At 39.2% G+C, this 22,864-nt stretch overlaps 1 protein-coding gene across 4 annotated transcripts in view; it reads right to left on the bottom strand.

Annotated features, from left to right (window-relative positions):
- Nucleotides 1–1,119: 1,119 nt before the first annotated feature.
- The window catches only part of LOC134867319 (neuropilin-2-like), a 100,145-nt gene continuing 78,400 nt past the window's right edge, over nucleotides 1,120–22,864 (bottom strand). The window contains exons 14-18 of one of the 4 annotated variants that reach the window (XM_063887794.1): nucleotides 20,143–20,411; nucleotides 19,516–19,612; nucleotides 16,723–16,755; nucleotides 6,163–6,225; nucleotides 1,120–4,403 (exon numbers count right to left, since the gene is read on the bottom strand). In XM_063887794.1, the coding sequence (XP_063743864.1) occupies nucleotides 4,078–4,403; nucleotides 6,163–6,225; nucleotides 16,723–16,755; nucleotides 19,516–19,612; nucleotides 20,143–20,411 (788 nt within the window). In that variant the 3' untranslated portion in view covers nucleotides 1,120–4,077. Of the gene's footprint in view, nucleotides 4,404–6,162; nucleotides 6,226–6,501; nucleotides 12,151–16,722; nucleotides 16,756–19,515; nucleotides 19,613–20,142; nucleotides 20,412–22,864 lie in introns of those variants that run through there. The other 3 variants (XM_063887796.1, XM_063887795.1, XM_063887797.1) reach the window with 3 other exon arrangements.

Below are 22,864 nucleotides of genomic sequence, written 5' to 3'. Positions count from 1 at the left end.
TACATGTTTCATGTATACTATACTATGTCTAGGTTTTTGACATGCTGACTAGTATATTATGACTTTTTTCTTATTTTTCAGAATACCATACTATTTTTTTCATATCATTGTTTCAATATTAAAATACTCAAAATAATCTAAATCAAAGAGGGAAGTGTGGGTTATAGATTTGGTGCATAACACCCTGATAGGATCATTGCCCACAGAATCTTATGATCATCAAGCCAGATCAAGCTATTGTACTTGATTTGTGGACAGCAGCGTGAGAATGGGGTCGGTCTCCTGAGGAGAAGAGTAATAGTGAGCAGAAGAAGCAATGAACAAGTGAGGAGGTATAAGGGGGAAAAAACAAGAAGAAAGAGGTGGAGAAATGCTGATGCAGGGAAATCACTAATAAGGGCTCTCTAAGCTAATTAGAGCGCTATAACCAAACTACAATTGGGATGCATAGTAAAGAGGGCCAGATGGTCAGGGATGTGGGACAGCCTACAGTGAAGTGTTAAGTGCTTTGGAAAATGAAAACCACAACTCTTTAAATGCTTTTTCTTCTAACTGTGGTCTCAAATACGTTACTGCCTTTATACCCAATTCTTAAATGTGTTGTTTTATATTGTCACCCACCCACAACATTTTACGCTTTCATTACGTCCAACTGTAATCTAGTTATCCCAAAGATTTCACCATTTTCAGTCCATCATAATAACCTTCAGCCTCATTATTTTATGCTTTAATTTTGTAGAAAAAAAAAGTTTAATTAAAAAAAGAATCTGTTAAAAAATAAAAATAAGCCATCGAAACACATACACTTTTACTTATTCTTTTAATTCTGGGCTGTAATTCCAATTAAATATTGTTTATTTTGTAGAACATGCATTATTCTCTTAACTGTCCAACTTGCAAGAAAATGGGAGTGTGAATTATACTGTAGATCAAACATATTCAAACTAATTTTCTCCTTTTACAAAAGCAAAATAATGATAAACCCTAAATAAAACTCATTAAATGCTTTGGATGCATGATGTTCGACTAGGTAAGTTAGTCGTGCAATTAGCAGTAAAACTTATTTGACAAATAAACACATACAAAATTCACATAAGCAATAGAAAATCCAGAACCAAATCACTTGTTATTTAGCCTTTATTAAATAATAATAATAACATTAAAAAAGAACTTTTTCTGTACAAAGTCTACAAACAACAGTTTGAGTTATCTAGCCAGTGCCGTAGGTACAGTATGTGTGTGTACATCTTAATGCATTTGTCTGTGTGTGCGTATGAGTGTATCAGTGTATTTATGTGTGTATCCATCGAGACAGAAGAGGTAATACTAAATAGACTTCCAGAAAGAAAGTGTTAAAGTTAAGCGGGAGAAAGAGAGAGTCTGGTGTGTGTTTCTAAATGATCTGGCATTTGTTCAAGAGACACAATAAAAGAGCTCCAAGGCACTTGGAAAACAGTCCAATGAAAACGCAGTTAGATGGACAGAAAACCCTCCATCTCTCTCTATAATATCCCCTCCTTTATCTCTCCTTATATGATCTTCTCTCCACACCTTTTTATGATCCCACTATTTTCCTTTGTTTATATCATCTCACTAGGCCTGTTGGTTTTATCCATGCAATACCGCTGAACAGGAAGAGATGAGAGAGAAAGAAAAAACACGAGACTGGGGGCAATAACACGTGTGACATGTTCCCCCCCTCCTCATTCCTTCCTCTATTTTACTTTCTGTGTGTGTTTCTTGGATGGTTGTTTTTTTATTTCTCTGTGTACAGATTGTGTCTCTCAGCTTTCACCTGTCCTGCTGGCAGTCTCGTATTATTATCTGTCCAATCAATGCCAGCCAGACACATTTCCAAGCAGACAATCACCTGTCTACCATCGCAACTCCAATTGTATAGATGAATGGTTTCATATAAATCTTTCATAGAGTTCAATGGACTTTGCTAGCAAGTTAATCAAATGTTACTGAACACAGATTGCAAGCCACACAGCCACATCTTTAACTGCAGATAGTTTACTTGAAATGCGGGTGTTATTTTGACCTTCAAAAAAGAAGTCAGTCCCCAATTATTTCCAATTTTGTATTCTTTCCATATTTACTCAAATTGTCAGTATTGACTGTTGAATTCACTAAAAGTCCTAATCAATAATACAAAAATTGCCTATAGTAAACCTAATCTGAGTTGTTAGCAGTTTATATTTTAGGAAACATGCTAAAGTGAGTTTTTGAGTTTCTGCATGCTTGTGCTCCATTGCGCAACCAGATATCAAAAACTCCAAAGAGTACCTTTTAGTTTCCATCAAAATGTTTTTAGCTTAGGCCAAATAATGACATAAGAATGAATTTTTGTTGAAGAAACAGCTGCATAAAGAAAGACATTTTTTGTTTTGATTATTGATGAGGCTTCTCCTGCATGTAAACATAACCACCATCTCATTCCCTTGTCTCTCTCTTTCTTCCTGTCTATCTTGTATGTGTGTGTGTTTGTGTGTCTCCTCCTGTTCATCAGCAGCACTGGCACTCCTCGATGGCTGTCCTCCGATACAGCTTTTACTGTAGTTAGCTTAAGGCTCGATTGTGTGTCCAAAAAAGTTTACGGTACAATTTCCACTCTCCTCCTTTAGTCATTTCCTTCCGTTTTTTTGAGCGTCCTTCATTCAGGGGGGTGACGCTATAAAGGCGTTGGATAAAAGGCAGGGTGATTTATCACTCAGTCCATTCTCCACCCGGCCTCTTTTAACACTTGTTCGGACCCCCTGTGCACATACACAGCTCTTTGGCAATCCATAGGTTGCAATAAAACAATCACTGACATTTTGTTCACACAGTGTCTGTCCATCATTTGGGCATCATACAGTCTGAAAAGCAAAAAAATATAGATATATACCAAAGACAAACCCTAGAATACTGAATCTAAAGCACAACTCCATAACAGCATGTAAGATTTAAATAAACCTCTGATTTTCTGTCTTCCATCTTCCTTTACCTTTCTTTGTAAAGTCTGATCAATGGAAAATGTGTGAAAATAGAAAAGGACTGAAGTAACAGTTAAGACCATGGAGTCCAACACAACGCTAAAGAAAGTCTAAAAATGGCGTAAGAGCTCTACAGGGCGGCTACGAACTGAAGCTGGCTTTTCTTTAACCTTTTTTTCCAAACAGACACAAGTTTAAAACATAACAAAAACAGTCACCATTACTCTTCTATGCCACTGGTTTCACAAAGCGCAGACCAAGGGCAGACAAAGGAGCGAGCAGGCTAATGGACGTTTGAAAGCCCAAGAACTCATGTCTAAACCTCTAAGAAACAAATAAAAAGAAAATGTCCTTTTTCATCCTTTCTTTGCCATTAGTTTCATTTAAGTTTGATATTTTTTAAAACTTCTTTAGTGGGGGGGGATAGGCATTCGCTTGATATGTGTTGATTCCATTCAAAAGTACCCACATTGAATGGTCCACTGGGGCTGAAGTCTTCACCAACAGTCAGAAGCTGGAGCTTTTTCATTTCAGCCACATTCAAATTATAGCCAACGAGGACACATTTGACATTGCCCCTCTGCAAAGTACCGGCAATGGGTACATTTCACATTTGAACCAAACACCTCACATAAGACTGTGCTGTCATTTGTGGTCCAAATGTCCAGATTTTCACAGTGCTGCAGTCCATCAACATCCAAGCTTCATTCCAGTGGCTGGTGGGTTATATTCTATGGTAGATCTGTCATTTATATTCATTTATTCATTCCTTCATTCATTCACAGGCTTTGAGAATCGAGCAGGCTCTCTCCTGCAGGCAGAGGAGATACGGTACTGTGGGTAGGGGGGATTGGGATCAGGTGTTTCCCCCGCTTTTGGCCTCATTGCGTCTATGGGAAATCAATGTTCTTCCCTTTGGCACGCAAAAAGGTGGGGACACTTAGGGTTAAATGTTACCCCCTTTAGACATCAGAGCGGGATAAAAGGTAGGGGATTGAAATATCACATAGTGCTTCCTTTTAATATTTTCTTTGTCCAAACCGAGAACCAAAAGAACTTTGGCAAGGGATCTAGTTCCCTAGAGTCTTCTTCCTTCTATTCATGCCTCTGAGCAGCACCTCTGCTGGTTTATCTTCACTTTATGCTTGATCCCGTCGTACAACTCAAAGTTGTAGTTCTCCAGCGTTGTGGAGGAGCGCGAGGAAAGCCCACTGTAAGAACACGTGCAGTACAGGAGCAGTCCCGCGCAAACCGCACCCAGAAGCACGCCCAGGGAGCTCATCACGATGATGGTGAGGAGGATGGGGTCCAGGGTGTACAGCCAGGCGTTGTCCTTGTCTTTCTCCGACACCAGGGTAACGGAAGAAGGGTCCACATCGGAGGAGGATGGGGTGGAAAAGGACGACCAACCTGGGAAGACATAGTCTGGAGAGAAAACAGGAAATGTTAGGGAACACATAATTAAAACATGTATACGTTTAGGAAGCATGGATTATAAATAGCTTTGTTGTGTAAGTTATTTTAATACAAATCATTCTTCACAAAGGTGCAATTGAGGTTTGTTTTTTTCTTATCAATATAAGCAACCATTGGTTTCCATACACTTGCATTGACACAATTTTTGTTTGGCACCAAGGATGAGTTGCATTGATTTAACAAGTTTAATGATTGCAATCATAATTGAAATTGGGCAAAAGACGGACACAATCTTAACCTTAAAGGTCTACACAACCCAACAAGTTCCACTAATATGGTAAATGAGAAATAAATGAGAGGAGCCAGAAAGAGACAACTGACTCACTCACACATGAATATCTATCTAAAATAGAAATAGCATTATTGGGCTGTAGCAGCAAAAACGTGTGGTGTATTGAACTGAGCAACGGTGCAATGACTGGTCTAATACATTAAATTTGTCTTGTGCATGAGAAGGAATGTGGTATTACTTTCTTCCACAGCGGAAAAGTGTAATCAACTGTATCAGAGGCAAAAGTTTGTTTCAGTATACCCAGCACTGTTGTTGTTATTGACTTCATTAGTTTGGAAACATAATAAAATTAATTAGTGTAAAGGAGCTCTCCGGTGTGTCCTGTGTGTCTTGTGTGCACATCTAGTTGGCATAAGCGATCATGCTAATCCACCTAATGAATGTATACACATGAACAAGCAATTAAGTACTACATTTAGAGTGTTTTATGGCAAAACACACACACATACACACACACACACACCACACACAGGCAGTAAACAGACTTGTTTAGTGAGGTTAAGGCTGAGTACTCTTCTCGTATCTGTCAGGGGGGCTGGGAGAAACAAGGGATAATAACTCAGGCATGTGCACATGCTCTTCACGCACACGCACACGCACACACACACACACACACACACACACACACACACACACACACACACACACACACACACACACACACACACACACACACACACCAATGCTGTTAACAGACACACATACAAAGACCTACAGGAAGTAAAGTGTGATTGTTACAGACAGATGTTTTCTAGGTGCCCAGGAGGAAGCTGTCGGTCTCACTTTGTCTGCTACGAAACATAAAAGAGGAGGAGAGGAAGCACACGCTAACGTGCCCACATGCATACACAGACACACACTTTTGGATGCTCTCTCAGAGTCTTCCTATACACTGCCATGCACACACAGCAGAGATAGTCTGTCACTGTTGCCACAGGCTTTTTCTTGTGGAATCACAAGAAAGTAAAAGCCATGGGCATGCCTCTGCTTAAAGAGCTGTTTCACTATCATGTGGGTGAGACTTGTAAAACAAGCTAGTGCAGCCTCAGGCAGAGAGGAGAGGCAAGGAAAGGAAAGAGAAGTTAAGGAAAGGAAAATAAAAGATGGGAGAGGTGAAGAGAGGACAATAAAGGAGAGGAGCAAAAAGAAAAAGAAAGGAAAGCCAAGGAAAGGAAAGGGAAGGAAAGCAAAGCAAATGCAAGAAAGGAAAGGAAATGAAAGAGAAGAGGGATTAAGAAAGGAAAGGAGAGTAATAGAGGAAAATCTAGTCAATAACAGGACGGGAAAGGAGAGGACAGGAGAAGAAAGGAGAAAAAAGCAGGGGGTGGAAAAGAAAAAAAAAGGAGAAGTAAAATTAATTAAAAAGTAAAGGAAAAGGGAAGGAAACAAGCGGGAAAACAGGACTTTGATCCTCACCTCCATTGATGGGCGGCTTGGGGTTGAAAACAGGATCCTTTCCAAAATCCATAGGCCTGGGATCTGTTCAAACAAGATGGACAGAAAAATATTATTAATCTCAAACATCCAGTCAGAACTACTGAAAAGTGAAAAAAACATGTTGTGATAGCATCAATCCATTTGTCAGCACACAAGCTCAAGTTTTAGTTTGAAATCAAACTACACAAACAGCTCAACGAGTGGGTGATCTTGTTTAAACTGTCTGAAGATATCAGGCTAGAGATCTCCTTTAAACCAAGTTGTTTAAAGAGGCAGGAAAAGGGGAAACTGAAGAGTGAAAAAAAGGACACAAAACCGTTTCATAGAAAAATATCACTTTTATTACCTTCACATTCCCCACAATATATTTTATTTTATATTCCATGACCATGAAATTCAACAAGCTAAAATACCACATTATATTTCTGAGGCAGGCTGAAGTGCAAGGCTTTGAAGAGTTTGGAAGCTCAATTCTGCTTCAATTCAGTTTTATTCAATGAAATTAATATTAAAGTCCTCAGGAAAGAAAAAATTGAGCAGTATCTGGGCAGCTAAAAATCATTTATTGCGGGGGCAAAGGATCCAAAACATATTAAATGAAACCGTCATAGATATTCAAAAGATAAGTGGTGAAAAACTAATTTAGTAGATATGAAAAAAAGATACAGAGCCTCATTTCCTTAGTTAGATAAGGTCATTTTCCTATGAGACAATTTTAACAGGTGGCATCCAGACAATGTCTTCTATAAACAGCCGTTATGAACTTCCAATACTCTTTCTTCTGTAAATAATAACACAAGATGAATACTCTGAATGACAGCTGCTATCTGTGAAATTAAGATATTCGCTCATGTATTAAATATGAGGTAATTTACTTGAGAAAAAAAAGTGAATCCCATCCTTTAAATGACACAAAATTGCCTTCCAAACCCAATTATAGAATAAACTGAAAGAAACAAACTCAATTGGATTGTAATTCCAATGTAACAGCAAACCAAGAAATCCTTTGCTAAATGGAGTGTAGTCTTTCTCTGATGTTTTAGAATTTGCTTATTTCATTATTTGATTATGTGATTGTGTATGGGTGCCACTTTGCTTTGTGTGTTTCTCTGTAGTTCAATATTTAATCAGCTGAAGTGCAAGACAGTACAATGCAGCACGAGTCAAAAAGACAATCATAAAGTCGAGTTATTTCCCTCACAGAGGCAGAGGAGCAAATATAACAGTGAGGTGGCTGAACCCAGGGATGAATGTTTAAGCACTTCAACGCTGGTTTTATTTAACTAGTCACAGTTTAAGTTTAAACCAAAGTTCATCCCTGGTTGAGGCCATGTTTCAGAGTGATCAGTCAGATTTACATCACAAAAAATATTTCTGATCAATAAAAAAACTATTATTAGAATAACAAATCAAAGAACAATAATAACATCATTGGTTCATTTAATAGAACTGACATCATCAAGGTCAATTTTTCTAGAAACAACTAAACAAAACAAACTGTGGATGCACCCACATTAAGTGCTATACTCCAAAGTTGCCTGCAAATTATGAACATGAGTTGAAATGATGTTTTTCTGAAACACCCAGCAAAACAAAATAAGGTTGTCATGTTATTTAAAGGGGCCCTATTATGCTCATTTTTGTATTTTTTGCCTCTACTGTGACAGGTTTACATGCTTTAATGTTCAAAAAGTGCTTTATTTTAATTTATTTTCCACTCTGTCTCAATCGGGAGCCCAGTGTGCTCTCATTGGTTAGCTGGCCTGCCTAGCCTAGCTAGCCAATAGAAGCATGAGTGTAACACATGATGTCATTATGTTACGGAATTAAACTAGGGAGTCCAATCAAAGCGTTTCAGGCAGGGGGGGGCGGGGAGAAACTCCCTCTGTATGAAACTTTGGGATTTTAGTCTTTGCAGACCATTTACATGCACAAAAACTTATACAACACACTGCAGAAAAGGAAAAACCCCAAAAGCATAAAAGGGCACCTTTAATTTAAAGATATGCTGTTACTGAGCAGCACAGGCACTCAGAATTGATACTAAAATTATAAACATGACTGATCCCAGTAGTCACACTACAAATTATATTATGTTCTGGAGGTCTCGCTGAAATGTACTCTCCATGTAAGACTATACATTCGTACATACACTTGAAAGCATCTCATTTGTTCTGGTTGTGTTAATGTACAGTCTCACAACAGACCCTCCAGGCTCTAGCTTCTCCTTTTTCGCAGTCAAATGAAATCACCACAGGCCTTGACAAAACATTAAAGAAAGCAAAAGAACCGGGATAAGGGGGAAAAAAAAGAGAGATTGTTGGACGGACACTCTTTGGACAACTGTTGAACACTTTCTAATGATCCTGGCTTAAAGCCCTCAGGCTAGGATCCCGAGAAGAATCATCACAAGGATCTGAAAGGAGATTAAAACTCCCTGTAGCCCCATTTTATCTCCACTCTCCAATTAACAAAGAGAAGAATAAAAAAGAGGGCCTTTCCTTAGTCCGGAAAAGACATGGATAGATATTTGGCACCGAATGCTGTTGCAGCGGGGACCCAAACGCCTGTTAGAGTGCTTTCACTCGTAATATTTCTTCAGGAGACAGAGGAGGAGGAAGAGGCAGGGGAAAAAAGGAAAAGAAATGGCCTGAGGGCTAAAAATGCTTACTGCAGGGTTTTATGAATGCAATCAGCTCCATTAACTAATTAGAAATATTAAAGGGCTTCAAAGTAGTCTGTGATGGAGCAGCAAGAAGAAAGTGAAGGATGGCTGATTTAAAAGTGCGGCATGAAGACAAGCCAGCACATTTTCCAAATCTTGCAAAAACTTTGATGGAGGGAGGGAGAATGAAAGGGGAAAAAAGTGCAATGGTAGCACAACATAAATACAGTAATATATCATTTCTCCATTAGAATTTCGGACCCACATTGATTGGGTTACAGCACAGGGCTGCTAGAGTGAGTCATACAATGTGTAAATCATGCACAAGTCGATTGAAATGGCAGGCAGAGGGGATGGATGTGCCAGCATAAAATAACTAGAATACAAAAACGAGACACAATTTGAGGAAACACGTCAATACGGAGAGCTGCAGATTGGTTTCTGAACATGCAGGCAACTATTTGAGTGACTGAATTTGCTGGAGCTCTTTGCTAACACTGGTTTGTGTTTGTTCGAGAACATGTGTCTGTCTCCATCGCTCTGTCTATTCAGCCAAAAGACTTCTTTCATCTGCTTTTGTGTTTGAAACAACCTGCCCTCCTCCTTCAATCCAAACCCGACCTGCCTCCCTGTTAGCCTTCCTCTCAGAGTGAAAAAGAAAAACCTATCTTTAGAAAAAGTATAGAGAAATGTTTTTTTTTTTTACTTCTTTCATCTTCTTCCATCTCTGGGCACATTCTGTGGAGGCAAAGGGGGCTCGCTTAATGGGCCCTTTTCCTCTGAGAGAGTTTGCTCCCCTCTCCTTTCTGCCTCTCATTTTCTCTCCTGTGTTATTTTTTTGCTGGGAGGATTTGTGATAAAGGGAGGAGAATAGGAATAAGCGGGTTTTTGATAATACAAAAAAGGCTGGGGGATTTGTGCATGAACAAAATGATGTAAAGGAGTAGCCTACAACATAAGATGGTGAACTGCTGAGAAATACTACAGTGGATCTAAAGTTGATTCTTCTTCAACCAAAACCAAACAAATTTGTTTTTTCATGATGAATTCCACATGACATACTTCAATTCTTCTGTTTCCTATCCGTATACGACTTAAGCTACGAGATGGGTGCTAATGAGGGACAAACGTTGTTTTTGCTGTTGCCATATGGCTTCAGAGCGTATCTGACATAAAATTAAAAATCCAGAAAAGTTGTTAAGATCATATCAGTGAACACAATCCACATAACTGTTGCCTTAAAAACAACAGCCAGTGAGTATAAAAATAAACATTGAATAACTATTAAACATCAAAAAGCACATGTATGCATACTGTAATAGTATGAGATAACAAAGCAAGAAAAAAATATTCAATTCACAACCAGTACATTACTCCACTTTTTTATATTCAGATTCACAGTAAATGTAAGAAATTGTCAGAATGAATCATCAAAGCCTTCAAAATAATCATTATCAAGAAGCGGGAAAGTGCTAATGGTACTCTCGACATTGCAAAAATGCATCATGGCACACAAGTTTTTATGCAAACGTATTTGTCAACGTTGGAAATCATGAAAAATTGCCAACAAATAAAGTTGGACGGATAATTAAGAAGACATCAAGAAATATGTTTGATTTTCAAAGACCATGGTGAATGAAAGGAATCAAAGCAAAACTGTGCAGCCACAAAAAAATGATTTTCACAATATATTAAATTATCAAAGGAGAAAACAAAAGATTTACCAGATGTAAAGAATTTCAACTTGCACAGACTTCAAACTGCATCTTTAGATACTCAATACATTTTAGATTTGTTTCATTCATTCAGTCTAATGTGTGCAGGACATGCTCAGGTTGAACATTAGCAGACACAGGCATTGGATTATCTATGATATCAAGGCAAAACTGTCCATTCATACTCCTATTTGACACTGAGGCACAACCTCGTTCTGGAGGTGAGGAGGTAATAGTTTTAAAGCACAATTTAAGAAAGGCATATCAGGATGTAATGAAAAATGCACTCAGGGTTTCACGCAAGACTCAATTATTAGCCACTTAAAAGTTTCCGAAGTGTCCGTGCATATGTGTTTGAGACTGCGTGTTGCAGAGAGGAATTGTGTCTAGGTCTGCAGGATGCAACTTAAGCTGTTTCATCCTATCTACCCTCCCGTGTAAACCAGACAGAGAACACTGACCCTCGTTCACCACCCACGGTGGATCTGTAGCCTTCTATCTGTCACGGCTGGACGGGCAGCACTAATTCTATCCGTACCTCTTCCCTTTTTCTGTTCTTAATCTGTCTCTGTCACTCTCGGTCTCTCAAAGGCTGGTGGACAAATAAACAGTGGCTTCATTCAGCCCCTGAGAAATAGCCTTCTCTCTTTTAATGCAGCACACATTGTGACTTCTATCTCCCTGTACCTTTGTGTAAATCCCTTCTCTGTCGGAAAGGTTATTCCGAGGCAGGCAGTGTCCAAACTGCAGCCAGATATATCCTACTCTGACATTTGTAGAGGAGGAAAATATACTGTTACAACAGTGACAATGTACACTACTTGTGTTATGTCCACAGTCAAGGTTGGGGTGCAGCTGTAGAAGTCAGAATTATCTTAAGTACATCACAAAAGTCATCAGGCCCTCATCAGCCATCAGAATTGGCATTTGAAGTTCTTTCATCTACTCTCCCTGATGATGGTAAAGTCAGTAGTACATTCTGCCAGTGTCGACCAACAAGATAGTTTATCAAAGGTGCATGCTGATCAGACAATCAGATCAGTCATCAGCAACAGGAACTGCAGTGTTTCTTCCATGTAGATCAGTGAACTGTGCCGATTATGCTGAATACTGCTGTTGAGGGAGATTTCACAACCTTTGTTGCTTTAGTTGACAAAGTAATCTAATCAAAAGTTATCATTCACATGGTGTCCAGTTGTTTTCAACACTGGGAGTCATAGCTGTCGTCTTTATCCATTTTGATGGTGAGCATGGGGTCAAGGCTTGGGCTCGGCCCAGGAGCTGGGTACAGGTGGTTTTGGTTGGGGCTCTGGATCAGATTATAGCTGAGGTTTTGGTTCTGGTAGCAGTTTTGGTGACCTTGCTGATTGGGATGCTGGCTGTTGTGGTACGTCACTGAATGATGGTGACCAGCGCTGGTCTTCTTTGGCGCCCAGTGGTACCGATGGCAGCACAGTGTCACCACCACGGTTACAGTCACCAGCAGTAAGAGAGCGGCGACTCCCGCCAACACATAGTACCAGTAGGTGGGGACAGGCTGCACCGCCACTGTGTCTACTGTGGGCTCCATCCCAGACATGGCACCCCCTGGAGGGCAGGAGGACACATTACTGGTTGGCACTATGGACGATGGATGCAGGCATGCAGGCCGCATTGGAAAGTAAAGGTTGTTTATTGTCTAATTGACTCTTCGCTAAACCAACCCTAGCAGCCTAGCAACCATAACTCATAACTAGCATGGCAGCTCTGTCAAACTTTGGATTCCTCTACATGCTGAATTTGTGTTAATCTGTAGTAACAGCAATACTCAACAGTTTATGAGTTTGTAGGTGTATGTTGTTTTGTAACCCACCCAAAATCCTAAACCAATGTATAAGGAATGGATTAAACAAAGTGTATCTAGCATCAGCTAATCAGGTTTAGCTAACTAGGTCTACTTGTGTTAGCAACAAAGATTGCTTCCAGGGCTAAAGGGCTCATAAAATAAATAAAAGTAAGTTATTAACACACTTAAAGTAACATTTGTAAACTAAACAGGTTTATGTTAGAATGTCTCACTTTTGATCTTTCCCTTTTGTACTTGACATACTAGCATTCTCTACACGGATCATCATCTGGTGAAGATTAGGACTTTTGGCCAACTCATGATGTTAACAGAGCTTAATCAACTTTGCATCAACAGCCGATCAAATCTGCCATTGTAGCCGCCACTGATGATAGACAGCTAGAAATTTGCTTTTTCTCAAATCAAGGGTCTATTGTTTCAAATTAATCAATAACTGAATTCTTAATCTTACATTGTTATCAAAGTAAATTGCATTCACAGCATGAGAGACTGGAAAGCTTGACAGGCCTTGTAACATTAACATTAGGGAGATGGGCGAATGGTCAATTAGTGCAGCCAATTAGTGCAGCAGTGAGCTAAAAAGTACTGTGCCTGGCTGGTATTCACTAAACATAATATGTAAGACCAACAGCAGGCATTCAAATGATTTAGCTTCCAGATTTAGCTCACTTTCCAAACATTTAAACATCCAATTGCATTCAATCAAAAGTCCCCTTAAGTCTTCATTCTTCCAAAAAAAATGCAAACGTCACAAGCATTAGCTGCACATTGACACGCAAAGGCTCATGCGATACGTTGGACTCGATCAGAGAATGCAAAGCCTTGATAATGCAGAGACTGACTGATTTGGACAAAGGGTGGGGAGTTTCGAGTGGTTGTATTCGGTCTAACGCAGCTGCTTTATAAGGGTAAGATGGCATTAAAGGGAGTCGAGTGGAGGAAGAAAGAGAGGGGAATAGGGGAAATCAGACAGAAATTATAGGGGTAGGGAAAGGATGAGAGAGAAGGCTTTATAGGAAGGAAGAAAGGGGTGAAATAGAGAGGGGTGGCAGAAAGTGAGGAGAGAGGGTGGGAGGGAGGCGAATTGAAGGCAGAGAGCTAATCCTGCCATGATATCTTTAATCCTGCATTAGAGGGTTTGTCTGAAACTTCAATACTCTGTCAACTCACTGTGAAAGAAACCCGCTGAGAGAGAGGTCGGGGAAGAAAGAGAGATAGAGAAAAGAACGGAAGAATGTGAAAGAGAAAAAGAGAGGACGAAGGAAAGAGGAAATAGAGCCAGGGCAACTACAGTAGATGGAGACGAGAGAATAATAATAATGGAACAAAGGAAGGAGAGGTGTAGAGTAAGACAGGAGGAAACCAGTGAGCTTAATTTTTATTTTTTGGGAAGTTCAGACGTACTCTTTAAGGGTTTAAAATTGGCTTTGATTATAAAGCTGCAATCTAAGCAGCCTGCACAGAGAGCCTTCCCAGCAGTGGATTTCGACACGGTTGATTTCTAGGGTTGCAAAAATTGACCGTTACTTTGCTTTTTATGAAGGGATCTGGGGAACAAAGGGAGTAATTTCTCAAGAGCACCGCTAAGAGACCTAAAAAAGTGTTGCTTTCGAGGAACTTTGGTTACTAGAGTTTCTTAATCGCAGAATTACTATCTTTCTCTGACACACCAAAAATATGTCCTTTTCTGAATGGTATACTTCAAAACATGGATCTGTAACTACTCTGTATAGTCAAACTGAAGGCAGAATTTGCTTCTTTTCTCCATTTGTGTGTAGCATGATTGCTTAATGTGCCGCCAGTATTTTTCTTTCAAGAAGCCAAATGCCTCCTTGGTTGCCATAGATACAAAACACCCAACAGCGTGGCACACTGGTCCCCGTCACACCATAATGAGACTGCCATTGTTGTGAAATGAGGATCATGTTATCAGGCTATAATTACATATTTCATTTTAAATCTGATCTAGTTCTCCTGAAGTTTCTCCCTTAATGCGATTTTGGGTCAATTGATTTATTTTATTAAATATAATTGTATTCGTTTTTCTCCACTGGGCACATGCCATTTCATAGAAGAAGATTATAGGGGGATTATAAGAAAATACAATTATAACCCATGGCTTGCCCTGATCCTTGATCACTTTTTTCCTCTTCACATTTGGATTAAGTCAATCTTTACGTGTTGTTTAAATTAAGTGAATTTAAATAATCTTTAAATGAATTTCCCTTTCTATGCCTTTATCACTCATAATCCAGTTTCAACCCCCTTTCACCTGCATCATGTTGGCAAAAAAACACATAAACCCTGCATGTCCAAAGCTACAACTCAAACACCATCTCTTTAATTATCCACATCTATAGACACACCAAAACATATTAAAATTAAGGCACTTAGATATAAATCCTCTTATACAGGCAGTATTAGTTCTTAGCTCACTTTTCAGCAGGCGTCTCGCAGGAGACACGTAATCCTTAAGTCTGGGGCTCAGTCTCATGGAAGCACACATACGCAAGAACTGACACTGTTGTCACGCTTGAGTCATATGATACCCGCACAGAACTCAGTATTCTGAGGAACTCGCGTGCATTAGGTCAAATACTTTGTATGTGAGTCAGGTGAGTTTTCCTTGTCAGGCTTTTGCTATTTTAGGGAATGGTATTTTGTTTTTTATTAAATTGCATTGTGGTGAACAAAACTAAGTCCTGCTCAAGTATCTGACAGTATTCAAAGAATGTTTTTGATCTATTCACACACTAGAACACAAACACACACACACACACACACATACTGAAGTCACTAAATAGAGAACACAGGATCTGTATTATGGATTCAAACCAACCAAAAGCTGTTGTTCTTTGTGCTTTAGCCCCCAGGTTAAGAAAAAACCTCTGTCCCTCTAGAGAGTAATACAAATAAGCAAAAATAAATATATCTGATCCGAACCATGATCAGTCTTGATATAGTGCTCAGAGTTGGCAAATACATACTTTTTTAAATAGCGTCCAACTGTGTTATAAGTCCATGCCACTAAGGCCTGAGCTCCTAACTGGAAAAACACCAGCGTTCACATTTTTGGGGAGTAGCATTTAAGGTCCCGACCCACACTTTGAAAATAAGTAGCATAATGTACTTGAGCCTTTTATATCTGCTTTCAGGAAGGTCTGTTTGAGAATGAAAGATAGAAAAAGGAATAAGTGAAAGTTGGATGGTGAATAGCACTGAATTTAATTCAAGAGCGGGCCTCATCTTGCCGGGCAAAGTGAAACTGTAGATTGAGGTAAAAAGGTAGGAAGGGAATGAAAACACAATAGTTGAGGTTGAAGTTAAGAAGTAAAAGGATATAGAAAGGGGCTGAAAAGATAGATTGAACAAGAGAGGCGCCTTGTACGGTGCTGAATGAAGGAAAGCAGAGATGCTTACATGGACTGCAAATCAGCAAAAAATAATCAATGAGGTGCTAGTGTGCTGTTCTCTACAATTAAGACAAAGTTAGGATGGACTGAGCTAAGGACAGGAAAAGCAAGTTCTGCCTAATCCTTTTAGACTCATTGAAATCAAGAGAAAAGGCAAGATGGAGACTTTTGTACTTTGTCTGAGCAGTTCACCAATGACCTTATGATTTTACCCTTCTTTTCCTATGTCAAGGTTGAAGTAATTTACCATACAAACTAAACAAAATAAACAATGTTTCAGTAATTCACTGTGGGTCTGAACACACTCACTGTGTTGAATACATACAAACAACGACATCTCGCACACAACATGGTGCACACCATAAAAGCTTTGAAAATGTATCGTAACCCTAACCCTAACCCTGAACGTACTTAGTCTGCTAATGTTGCTGCAGCAGTATATCATCTTGTGGGACTATTTGTTTATATAGTAAAACATAGTCTTTTTTTCCCACCGGAACATACCTAACTACAAACCAAGAGTGTCAGCCCAGCATGCAGGGAGTCATGCTGGAACAATGCAGTGGATCCATTCCATCAAGTTGCAAAATTGTCAACATCTTTTTCTTAAATGTGGCAAATCCATACATCCATCAAGTCAATTATCTGACAAAGTCCTACACTGTTAATGAAATGCATAGTTATGTAGATGCATCATTCAAGTAAGTCACCATAGTTGGAGTCCTTTGAAAAAGTTTTCAGTTTGAATAAGTGTGGTTTGTGTTATAGTTTGTAACACATATAATGCACTTTCAAGGTTACTCAGGGCCGGTGCAGTCGCTGCGAGCTGAGCTAAGCAACAAGCAGAAAGCACAGACAGTTGGCACAAGAAGTACACATGGAAGAGGAAGTAGAACTTACTGGTTATGCCAGGAGTTAAGGCAGGTAAAGGCTCTGTAAAAGAGAGAGAAAAAGAAATGTTATTGATGAAAGTTAGTAGTTGGTTCAAAGAAGGTATAAGGGCTATCTTAGTTGGTGACATTTTGATGACTAATTGTCATTGATTTTCCTGTTCAGAGGGACTTTTTTAGAGTTTGTTATATTTAAGGTTGTCATTAATATAATAAGGTAATATCATATATGTAATATTTATATATATTATGGATTTTGGATTTTTAGTTTCAATTAATTTAATCTTGGTGCTTACAATCATTCATTATTATTCAGCATAAGAGTGGATAGTTTAGCATCCACAGAGGCCCAGAATTCGCTAAACCATAAGGATAAAATATGATGCATGACAAGATTCTGATTAAATGCATTTGTTTCATTCTAAAGTAACATTTTACAATATGAAATACAGCACCAAATATATCATCCCTAGGATTTGCTTGGTCCTGGTGTATGTGGCATATTTCCATGATTAAATTGACATTGAGCAACTATATTTCTGATGATTGTTAACAGAAATGCATTCCAGTACAGCTGAATAGCAGAATTGCAAGACGCTGCACTTTTTAGCAAATGCACTTGTTACTTCTTTTGGAGAATATCAATAAAGATTTGTTGAGTTCCGACATAATATAGGAGTCTAAAGGCCCCATAAATCTTCCTGGATGACAGTCATTCTTACAAAATGGAGAGGAAAACAAAAAAATGGGCTGGAAGAGAGGAAGCGTGTCCTCCCTGAATGTCTCTATGTCTTTGTGTGTCAGTCATTTCAGACTTGCTCACACTTTAAAATCTTTTTGCTTTGTCATTCTACGTCTCGCCTTCCCGAGAATGCTCTCTATTTTTCTCAAGGTGACAAACAAATGTTAATGGCAGCAGACATGTTGGGTAGAGAAGAAGAAAGAAGTGGGTGGATGAGAGATGGAGGGTGAAAAGAGCGAAGAGACGGGAAATAGAGGACTGGGAAGGGAGGGTGGAGGTAAGCTAAAGGGTCATGGGAACAGGGACTGAGATTTACTGCTGTTTATTATTTGCCGGAGGATACAACATCTATTATGAAAGTGAAAGGGTGATGAAAAAGAAGAGAAATGCAGAGGAAAATACAAACAGAATGGCAGCAGAAGTAAAGAAGAGGCAACATTGGGTTGAGAGAATAAGTACATGATGGAAATGCGGATACAAAATAAAGAATATTTCTACATTGCATCCCCAGTCAGTAAACAACAGTCTTGTTCCTGTGACTGTTGCATCTCTCCTATTGGACAACCATAATGATATGGATGAATGCAATACTGAAAAGAAACACTTCATACATTTACTAAAGAAAAAATCATACAAAATGTAATATTTGATAACAGTGGACAATAAATATTATTTAATTATGACCATTGACCCAGGGTCATTCCAAAAACTCAGCAAATGTCGAAAGCAAAGCCTTAATTTATCAACACATTATTCAAAGGGTGCTTTGTGATGGACAAATTGAAATAAGGCCAAGATATCCTGACTTAAAGTTCCAAGACAGAGTAAGATAAAAAGAACACTGGATCCTACAATTCCCATGAGGCAAGTAGACATATTTTTCCATTATAGCCAATCCACCTGGAAAACGCATCCAGTGAAAAAACCCAACCCTAAATGTACAGTACTGTTTTCACGCGCTAAGTATTACTCCTCATGAATTATTTGTGAATCAGTATAATTCCCAGACTAAAGCAAAATATACTTTATGCCTTATTAAAACATATTATAAGCCCATGAGGTGACGGGAAGGACATCTGGCGACCTTGCCTTGATTGTATTGTGGTTGATAAGAACTTAAAAGGAAAAATAAGTTGGACAAAGATAATTCAGATTCACACAAAACTCAATTTAACAGGGTCCAAAAAGAAGCAGCTTGAAGTGTTTTAAGCTTGTTTTTTTTATTATCAACTAACACTACTGTGGTGGTTATTACATGACATTATACATTAGTGTGTGTGTATGTGTGTGTGTGCCAATGACTGTGCTCACATCAGGCCCACTATCCTGCAGTGCTGAGTGAAAGGCTGCGTTGCTACATTAAATGATAACAATATTCCCATTACTTCCCATGGCAGAGAGAAAAAAATATGTGTGGGTGTGTGTGGCTGGATGGGAAGGAAATTATGTATGTCAAACGGGGAAATATGTGAAGGATTGAAAGGGTAATCCTGTGTCTAGTCTTTGTGTTTCAAGTAAGTCTGCATTTTTCTGACAGTAATAACAAAAGCTTCCATAAATGAAGTTAATCAGTAATAAGAGTAGCCTTGATGGCCGGTTTGTGTAGGAAAAGAGACAAGCAAATACATAGACTCTCAAGCATTTTCCCACAGAATAACCACATGCACAAGAAGTACTCTTTTTTAATGTTTACTTCTTATGCTCTATAGTGAATGAAAGACAAGGCTGGAGACAGAGGAAGAATGTAAGAAAGAATCATAACATGGTGGGAGATAGAGAGAGGGAGATATGAAAGATAGATTAGAATCCATGCCCAAAGGCCGTTTGTGGCCTACTTTCTTTTTTTTATATACTGTATATTTCTTTATGTATGTGTGTGTGTCTGTGTGTAAATGAGAAACATTATGAGTTTCATCCCTTCTCTATCGCTCAAACGGTTTACTATGAAAACAGTAGGTTGTGAAGGAGTTAGAAAATCCAACAGATGGACTGAATGTCTGAGCTTATCCCGATCCAATGATAAATGGAGAGACAGCTATACAGAAAGGTTATAAGACTTACGTGTGCACTGCTCCAGCTCCATGCTGTTGCTCATGTGGATGTTATCTATTCTGATGTGTCCTCTAGTCGGGTGATCAAAAAAGCCCTCGAAAGCCACCTAGATCACAGAAGAAGAGAGACATATTATACAAATCTTTCTTTACCCTCATAGTTTAGTTTCAGCATATACAAAAATAATAAATACACGATTGATAAGTTATAACTTGAGAAAAGTAAATGTGTATATACTGGAAACCAAAGTCTTTTATCGTACCTTTTTTTACAATACATATTTTGTTGACATACTGATTACTCCCATTATTGCCCAAAAATGTTTTTTACTTTTCAAAACTATTTTACAATGAATGGAAATTGTAGAAAAAACAATACCGTATGGAGGCATTCATCTTTTCACTTTAAAGATTATTTTTGCAGTTTTTAAGTTCACAAAGAGTTGTAAATATTACATTGGATGGTTCATGATAGTCTTTTGGAGCATAACATTCATTTGTTTTGTATGCATTTGCTGTATTGGCAGTTAAAGTATGTCGTAATCAAACACTTTGCATCACTGTAACTACAGGCTGCTTGTTTCTGTCCCTGGTTATGTGCAACAACTTAATCCCTTTTTTAAAAAAAAGCCCTTACCTGATATTCTCTGGGGCTTTGTGGCAGGATGGTGCGGCCTTCCCTCCAGTGGGGCCCCTGGTCTCCCTTTAGAGCCCACAGCAGAGTCTCCTCCTGCTCACTGTCCCTCAGCAGCACCCTCAGGCTCCCCTGGGCCTCCCCCTGGAGCTGGTAGTAGAAAAGGAGGCAGAGCGGGCCTCTCTCCGGCCCCACCTCGGGACTCAGCAGCCGGGCTCGCTTGCGCTGGGTGTGGGCCCCTGCATCCAGGTGGAGGTAGTTCCCTGAGAAAACTGGAGAAAAGGAAGAGATGGCATATGTAACATTATTGCAAGATCTGTGATGTTTTTCAAATTAATTATTTGAATAAATGATGAAAACTAATACCACACTACTATTTGTAGCTGTGGAATGTAAATATGAAGCCACATGTGTGTCCTATTTGCATTTGATTCATTTAATGGATTCCATTTGAATGAGTTTTATGATTTGTGACAGTGCTGCTGCACAAAGTACAGTCCCTCCTCTCTGATAAAACAGACCCGCCGTAGCATCATGATGTAATAATGCAGTGGGATGTGGTTACTTAGCGTTTAAGACATTACTACCATCATTCTGTGGTGTGAGGCTTAGACCGCAAATGAGACTGCCATTTCATCATGGCCGCTAATGGCTATGGATACAAATGAACACAGACACATGCACACACAGACTCACACACACAGACACAGACACACAGACACACAGACACACAGACACACAGACACACACACACACACACACACACACACACACACACACACACACACACACACACACACACACACACACACACACACACACACACACACAATGCTCTGAACAGTCCTAATCATTTTGAATGCTGACACTTCATTGTGTTCTTCTCCCTCCTTTTGCTGCTTAGTCAGCACTGCCATCACACTGATACAGTATGTACACAATTACACTTTAAGTTAAAAAAAACAAACATCTAATGTTCTTCCTTTCTCTCTTCTGAGCTTAAACGCAAAAAAAGGAAACGATGGTAAAGGGAACACACATACTGTTATAATAATAATTCTAATTTTGATTTGGTTGATTATATCCATCAATTGTGCTTTTTTCCTTGATTTTATTACATGACATTGTTAACATAATATTTAACATATTAAAGTTGTATCACCTTGTACAATGCGCTTTGGCAATGTTGTTTTTTTTTATTTTGTCATGCCAATAAAGCTTCTTTGAATTGAATTGAACTGAGTAAAACAGTGAAAGACAGTGGAAGAAAAAAAGACAGTGTTACAGTGTGCCCCCCTACCCAAACAGGACCATAATCATTAGCGTGCTGCTGTGTTTTGCTGTTTGTCTAGTTTGTGTATTATGGCCGCAGAGAAAAGGCTTTGCTGGAGCTGCAAATAGTCTTTCTATCCACGGGAAAACGCTGTTTGAGACATCATGAGGAGCAAGACAGAAAAAGAAAGACAAAATCTCTCTCCCTCTCTCTCTCTCTCTCTCTCTCTCTCTCTCTCTCTCTCTTTCTCTCTCTCTCTATCTCCCTCCCTCCCTCCCTCACTCCTTCCCTCCCTCCCTCCCTCCCTCCCTCCATCCATCCATCCATCCATCCATCCATCTAACTATCTATTTATCTTTCTATCTATCCATGCTCCCTCTGCTGAGACAGAAGAGAAAAGCATTCGTCAGATATTTTGCGGCGAATCTCACTTAATGAATAATGGATTTGGGTTGAGGTAACTCTGTTTTCTTCACTCCGAGGCAATGAAAACGGGGACCTCAATTACCGTTGCTCATTAAGTACAGTTAGAGAAAGTTGCAGTGTTTTTCTGTTTCTCTTCGTTTGATCTTGGTGAACGTACAAAGGGAGGGAATTAATTAACAACTCTCCATGGGAGGGATAGGCAGGGATGTAAAATTGGCTTTGAGCAAGGGAGGGAAGTGTGTGTGTGTGTGTGTGTGTGTGTATGTGTGTGTGTGTGTGTGTGTGTGTGTGTGTGTGTGTGTGTGTGTGTGTGTGTGTGTGTGTGTGTGTGTGTGTGTGTGTGTGTGTGTGTGTGTGTGTGTGTGTGTGTGTTGCTGTCTCTTTGCATGAGGGTTGCACTTCATTTCTGGGTAACTTTGTTTATGTTTGAATCTGGGTTTGAGTTCATCTGTCAGTCAGTTTGTGTTTCTAAGAGTCTTTTGTGTGAGTATGATTTCATTGTTTTGCATTTATGTAGATATATTCAGCATTTATTTCTGGGTATTTTCTCAAAGTTAAATGTATGTGTGTATGGTCCTTCTTAACAATGTCAACTCATGGTCTCACTTCAGTTAAGTGCACTAAAAAAGCATGAGTTCTTCTAAATATGTCACACTGATTCCTAACATCCCTAATAACCACAAAATAGCAAATAGGATCCAATTTAATTATCTGCTGGACCGTAACTGCTTATAATTTTAAAGTTAATTCTGTACAGTTTGTATATGTATGGAAAGGTATGCACAGACTTTCAGTGACAACATTGAACTGAGCATTTTCAGGTTCATATTTGTATTTTATGCCTCCACTGTAACATATTTCCATGCTTTGATGTTCAAAAAGCTCTTTATTGTTCTCACACTGCCTCTACTGCAGCACCTCTTTCACCCTCTGCTTGAAACCAGGGCCCAGTCTGCTCTGATTGGTTAGCTGGCCTGCTCTGTTATGATTGGTCAACTGCTTAGAGATGTCCCGGACCTTAGCCTA

The sequence above is a fragment of the Eleginops maclovinus genome, chromosome 7 (assembly GCF_036324505.1).
Source record: "Eleginops maclovinus isolate JMC-PN-2008 ecotype Puerto Natales chromosome 7, JC_Emac_rtc_rv5, whole genome shotgun sequence".
Taxonomy (NCBI): domain Eukaryota; kingdom Metazoa; phylum Chordata; class Actinopteri; order Perciformes; family Eleginopidae; genus Eleginops; species Eleginops maclovinus.
This window is presented reverse-complemented; position numbering and strand designations above follow the sequence as displayed.